The 6,630-nt window shown below is 34.1% G+C and overlaps 1 protein-coding gene across 2 annotated transcripts; it reads right to left on the reverse strand.

The window, feature by feature from the left end:
- Positions 1 to 549: 549 nt before the first annotated feature.
- LOC109212259 (lactoylglutathione lyase) lies at positions 550 to 5,921 on the reverse strand. Of its 2 annotated transcripts, none has more exons than XM_019375890.1 (9): positions 5,847 to 5,921; positions 5,480 to 5,605; positions 5,330 to 5,391; positions 4,361 to 4,421; positions 4,170 to 4,249; positions 4,015 to 4,085; positions 3,143 to 3,232; positions 1,773 to 1,878; positions 550 to 760 (listed from the first exon to the last, which is right to left on the reverse strand). In XM_019375890.1, exons 2-8 carry the CDS (start codon positions 5,570 to 5,572, stop codon positions 1,778 to 1,780), a joined length of 558 nt encoding a protein of 185 aa, XP_019231435.1. In that variant the 5' UTR covers positions 5,573 to 5,605; positions 5,847 to 5,921; the 3' UTR covers positions 550 to 760; positions 1,773 to 1,777. The 2 variants fall into 2 exon arrangements, with proteins under 2 accessions (XP_019231435.1, XP_019231434.1); XM_019375889.1 differs by lacking the exon at positions 5,847 to 5,921 and adding an exon at positions 5,703 to 5,840.
- Between the last annotated feature and the right edge of the window lie 709 nt (positions 5,922 to 6,630).

Raw genomic sequence — 6,630 nt, forward strand, 5'->3', positions numbered from 1 at the left:
TACCATGTTTGGTTGACGTATAGATTTATCCCAGAATAAATTTATACCGTCAACCAAATATGATATAAACTTAGTCCCAGACTTAATCCAGGATATCGCATCTTATCCCACTTTATCCCATCAAATTTGGTATTATTTTATTCCACCTCTCAGGTGGGATAAATTAGTCTAGGGATTGTAATCCCAGGACTATAATCCCGAAATAATTTAGTCCGCGTACCAAACGACCACAGTATAGAATTGGAGAGAAAGATTAGCAGAACACAATTCCTCGGAAAGTTGCCTCTATTACATAATAAGCTACTTCTGTAGCTTATCTTAATTTAAAACGAATAAGTGAAACAAGGAGAAACAGAAAAATTAATCTTATCCCATTCTTTCAAATAACTAAATATGAACTTCAGCAAATGTTAATATTATGGTAATAACTTTTTATCTTTGCCTCACGTTCCCTCGGCTGCCTAATTTCAGAATTTCCTTTTTCAGACTGTATTAGGATGAAATCCATAATTATGAGAATCCACAGGAAGCTTCAAAGTTGTAAGCAGGTACTTCAAAATCCAAGGACTATCAATCATTGAAGAAATCTTTTTCATTGTAATTAGTTTTGCAATCACAGGAGTTTTATAAAAGCCTTTTCCCTAAACACAGCACAAGACTCATTTGCCAACACATTTAACCTGGAAAGAAAACGTTGTTTACGAGAACTCTCTCTTCAATCTGAGTTGATCAAGACTCGTGATAGAAACTCGAAGAGCTCCTGCACCAAGAACAAAAGCGTCTACTTAGACATCATCCTCTCCTATTCTTTGGGTCCACGATAATCTATATCCACACACTGTATATGGGGACAAAAACATGTTCAACAGAAAACACGTTCAACAAACAAGTTATTGATCTTCCTACAACGGGGATGTATTTAGCCCTGAGGCTCAGCCTCGACTAGAAGATGCATACATGGACACGGAGTAACACAATTTCTCCAGAGCAGACCTCCAAAACTATCAATTGGTAAGCAAAGACCAATTTCACAAACTTTGGGCTGTCGGTCTTTGCATTAAGCTCCTGATTACATTAAACGCTTCAACACCATCTATTTGTAAACCAATCAAATCTCATTATATAAGGGATCTCAGTTGACAAATTAAATGAAATTATGAACTCCAACAACATTTTAGCACAAGACAATTTTTTAATTGGATTAGCGCACACATACATAATACTTATATCTTTTTTAATCAGCAATATGGTTAATCAAGTAGCATCACAGAAAAAGAAGCTATGCATGTGCTATTATAATTCATTTCCAACATTGTCCACTTCTTTATATACAATTATGCAGTATATGCAGCTATTTCCCCCCTAAATTACTGTATGGAACTATGGCATTCTTAATGTTAGATATATCCCAACTGACCTCAGAAAAGAAGGGAATGAATGGTCGATGAAAGAGAGATAAACTATCTTATTACTAAACAGTTCATGGCCCCCTTCAGTAAGAATAGTAGCTTGCGTCATTTCTATGCTTTCCTTCCTCCTTTCTTTTTTTTTTTTTTTTGTGTGTCTTTTGGATGCATCGGAGGATCACATAACCAATAACAATCTCTCAGAGGTCGCATCAAAAAGTTGGACATGACCCAGAAGAAAGAGAGAGCCTTGACCTAGGTCGTATTACCAGAATGAAATTTAAACATTTTTTGGGAAAGAATTAGGGCCAAAACTTCTCATTGTAATTAAATATATAGCTCTGAAGATAATGAGAAAAGATTTACCTGAATCAAGAAGCAGCACCAGCAACTTCTTTGATAGTTTTAGTGTCAAAAATCTCGATCCAATAGCCGTCAGGATCTTTAACAAATGCAATACCTTTCATTTTTCCTGCATAAAGACTTCCTTGTTTAGGAGATCAACTAAAAGTATTTTCTAAGATCAGCTGATTATATGATTATAGACACAAAGGGATCAAAGCACTCAAGACTACTATCTATCAGAAACTAGACAGAATGAAATCCAATATAAAACAATAGCAGACAAGGTAAAGGTTTATGAATTCAGAATGTGTTAGACAGGGAACATCCAATAACCTTTGAACTCAAGCTACCAACAGATCATAACAAATATTGTTTTCTAGTATTTTTTATTAAATTGAGTATATGATAATCGATAAAAGATCAATCAGTTGCTTTTTGCAGTACAAGTGATTTTTCCTATACAATAACCAAATACTAGTATTTGATATGAAACTGATTTAATAGAAGGTTTCAGATTAAAATCAGGTAAACACTACAAACATGTCATAGAAGCAGTTATCAAGGAAAAACAGGTAATTAGTGTGTAGCTTCTCTGTTTGAGCGATCGGATGGTTTCCTTATCGCGTTAGAGTTTCTTTGTAGAATTAGAAGTCTTGGTGTAATATGAATGTAGTAAATGATCTAGATATAGTGCTGGAATTCTTGAATTCCTTATCAAGTCCAGTGAAACTCTTGTACCTATAAAGACCTCCTTGTTCTTGTAATTATATGAATAAAATTACTTACTAAGAAGGATAAATATATAATATTCAGCGCAGATGTGCTTATAGAAGCTTTTAACAGAAGACATTGTCTTCAAACATTTCCTCAACTTCTACAGTTCTGCTAGTTCTTATTTCTCAAAGCTTTTATTCCATTTTTTTAATTAAAAAAGGCATTGCTATAGTGCAATTTGAGAACCCGTCTTTTTAGTAATCCTTTTAACACAAGTTATGACCTAGTTTTCAGCTCACCTTTTTCCTCAATGCCCAGCATATGCTTCAAATCTTAATGTGTGCTTCATAATACTATAAAAGAATCTGTTACCATTTTCAAAAAAAAAAAACTTATAAAAGACTCCAGTGACTAATAGCAGGAACGTGCATGCACAGACACAAAAGAGAAGATAAGACCAAGAGAATGTATTTATGAAGGAGAAATGTCAAAATTTACTTCTCAAAATAAGCAGTTTCGCTGTACAGATGAGATTCATCCATCAAAGCTCATATAATCAAAGGTCATAGCATTTCTTTAGTGTTGCATTGGCAAGTTCAGTCCAGTTGTTAAGCTTGCATTTTTACACAAAAATCATCTCAAAGAGGCCTATAAAGTCTACACTAGGGTTAAATTACCATCAAGAGGCTTCTTTACAAATTCCACACCCAGTTGTTCAAATCTCTCGCAAGCCTTGTAGACGTCATCAACAGTGACACCTATGTGTCCTGAAAGAGGAGGAAACAAGTCAATCAGCATCAAAATAAGAACTTTAGCATCTATGGGGACATGCTCTAGTTCCTCACAGAATTGCCGGTGTAGATGCAAAGAAGTGAGCAGCGAAGTTAATGAAAATAGGCAGCCAAATACTTTCAAGTGCGCAACAATTGAACTTCATGTATCTACATAGCTTGTGACGTTTGTCAAAAAACTGGGTTGTAAACTTGTAATGTACAATATGACTTCCATTCATAACCATTTTGGTGGAAAATAATCAGTTAGTAGAGGAACCAATGTCCATCTTCAGTTAGTGATCCCTTTCATCTATTCTGACAAAGGCTGTACTTTTTCCATCCCAATATACAACGCATATTCTTCATCTACCACGGACCATCTCAATCGACTTGACCAACTTCTTTACGGTGCAAACTCTTTAATTTCAAAGAAGCCAGTTTTTGAACAAAATTAACCCATATGTGAGCCTAGCTGTCATGATCATTAAATTATATAAAGTAGAAGGTTTGTCTCCAAAATATCTGCTAAGATGTTTAATCAAAGTCAAAGGGAGAAACAAACAATTGCCAAACTGCATTAGAATAATGCAATGACAATCAGAAATAAAATACATGATGAATAACATGCATTCCTTACACTTTACATCAAGGCATGACGAGGTTAAGGTTTCACTGTGGAAGCGATGGGGTAAAATAAAGAGACGGAAAATGAAGACAAACAAAGAAGCACTCTAAAGTCTAGGAAAAAGAAAGTTATAATGTACTAAATAACATACCAAAACCACGTGGTTCTGAATTCCCATTGTGGTAACCCGTGAAATTAGGGTCACTCTCAGTACCCCAGTTGCTGCAAATAAAAATTTAGAAACAATGAGTCACCAGATAAGAGCAAAAAACGTAGAGGTACCACACACAAAAATAGAGTTCTTACTGTGTAAGCTCTAATGTAGCTTTCTGACTAAAGGTCCAAGCCGTACGTTCAGCTGGATCACTGGGTGCTGATGATGTATCCTACACCACCCGTAAGCAAATATAAATAATATCGAAATTGGAGAGGGAAACATATCCAAAAGGAAAGAAGATAAAACAGCATTCCAAACACAAAAGGTTTAAGAAACTTACCTCATATCCCATGAAGTATAAGCTGAACTTCATCTCAGGGAAATCCAATCTCTTGAGTAAGCTGTAATGGACAGGTATAAATCATACTAAAATTTCAACTCAACATTTAGCTTAAGCCTAAACTTTGGTCCAACTAAGACAACATATATCTATATTTCACGGATTTAAGAATTTGATCAAACTCGTCGTCATAAAGTTCAGATTTTTATCCTTCTCAAAAAAAAAAAAGTTAAGATTTTTATTCATCAAACATAACAGTATTAGTCTATTAGGGAATCCAAACTTAAGCTATTCGAACTTATCAAATACTATCCACATCAAAATTACATAGTGTAACATGACACTGAATTCCATTAAATTGTAATTTACCAATATAAGCAAAACACTACGCTAGGCAGAAAAACCAAGTACATTGTTAGAAATCAGTGTGTTTGTGGTGAAGAAACTGGATATACTTCAAGCCGTATACCTTGTTAGGATCACTTCCCAAAGAGAAGTATTTGTCCCTTACAAATACTCTCTCAGGATAGAATGAAGTAAAGCCAAGAAATAATGAAACAGATCTCCAATCAGTGCTGCAGTCACCAAACTTATGCAGTTTTTCTTAAGGAAGAATGTTGATACTTGAGATATATATATCAGGATATCATATGCCAAGGAATGTTCCCCTATTTATAGAGGATGTCTAATTCTTAAACAACAGGAAAGCACCAGAAAACAATAACCGAAGAGGTGAAACGAATCAGCCTAAGTGATACTCGAAGCCACGCAACGTTTTCGCAAAGCAACATGCTGGATCAGAATTTTAAGCCAATAACCGTTTTTCCTTTTGCTTATTCCTGCTATTTTCTCTTGAAAATTCCAACATACATAACATTAGCTAAGCAAAACTCAATGTTTCAGCGATATTGACATTTCTAGCAATAATTGGAAAAAAAACAAATATTTGAGGATAGATAGAAGGCTTACGACATGCCCAGAACTTTGGAGTAGAATTCAAGACTGACTTTAGGGTCCTTAATTCTAAACATCTAAATTTAAAAACAAAAAAGAAAACACACAATCAATAAAAACAACATAACTACTATTCACAAAAGAGGGAACCAATTTGGGGCTTACAGTTTGCTGCAAAAAGTAACCTTTAGTTGCATCATCAGGAGTGGCATGAAGACCTGGGTTATTGGCGGGAGAATCTTTGGAATCTGAAGCCATTGATGATGATATAAACCTAGCAAAATTAGGAACCTGCAAAGAAAATGATGGACAGAAAAGGGTATGAGAATAAAGTGAACCAAGAAATTATATTATTTTTGTGAATCAAGAAATATTATGGGTCAGGGACCTTAGGTTTGATAGTGAAGAATGCTTTAGGGGTTTGAGATAAAAATGGAGATAAAGAAGGTTTGTTAAGTGTTGAACGTAGTAGAGAAAGGGCTCTAGGTAGTGAAGTGGCCATTGGGGATTGTGACACACAGAAAAGGCTCACCTGCCGGATTTTAGTGTGAATGCGTTTGGATAATAAGCAAGCTTTGTGGTTTAATACCCCAAGTTTTCCATTTATTTTGTCTTTCTTTTTCGTAGAAATGACTCATGTTTGGCTAAAGCTTATAAGCCGGCTAAAGTGGCTTATAAGTATATTTTTATTTAGGTAAATACTTACTTTTAGTTTGATTATACTTTTATTCCATATTCGTGGTTCAAACTTTTTCTTTACAAAGAAACTTTTTAATTTATAATCTTTTGTAAAGTTTTTAAGGATATTTTAGCTATTTTAATAAAAGAACAACTTATTAGCATTTTTCTACCAAACACATCAACTGCTTATTATCAGTTTCAGCACGTCTATCCAAACTAGGGGTGTACAAACCGAACCGGAAAACCGCACCAAACCGAAAAGTCAAACCAAACCGATTAAAAAACCCGACTAGGTTTGGTTTGATTTGGTTTGGTATTGAGTAAAAAAACCCGAACCAAACCGACATATAAATATATAAACTTTATATAGAATTTTCTTTATAAAAATTCTAAAAATATTTGGGATTCTCTTATGGAATGTAATATTTAATAGAATATGAAGTACTCCATTTTTACTAACCTTAAATAATGGGTTATATGATCACTTTCTTATCAAGTAGTACTGAAATGCGTCAATTTCTTTGTTCCTCCTTGTTCATATATCAAGATTTATTAAATTCTTATATCTTTTTCAAATTTGAAGTGGTATTTTGATAATCTAAAATTAAATAGAACTTATCACTAATTAGGTATCA

The sequence above is a fragment of the Nicotiana attenuata genome, unplaced genomic scaffold (assembly GCF_001879085.1).
Source record: "Nicotiana attenuata strain UT unplaced genomic scaffold, NIATTr2, whole genome shotgun sequence".
In the NCBI taxonomy this organism is placed as follows: domain Eukaryota; kingdom Viridiplantae; phylum Streptophyta; class Magnoliopsida; order Solanales; family Solanaceae; genus Nicotiana; species Nicotiana attenuata.

Excerpts from the sequence above, each read along its gene's own strand:
- LOC109212259 (XM_019375889.1), bottom strand. The coding sequence starts at position 5,816 with ATGGCCACTTCACTACCTAGAGCCCTTTCTCTACTACGTTCAACACTT. Across the intron at positions 4,422-5,329 it reads TCCAAAGTTCTGGGCATGTC|CTTACTCAAGAGATTGGATT; the intron begins GTAAGCCTTCTA and ends TGTCCATTACAG. Across the intron at positions 4,250-4,360 it reads TATACTTCATGGGATATGAG|GATACATCATCAGCACCCAG; the intron begins GTAAGTTTCTTA and ends CGGGTGGTGTAG.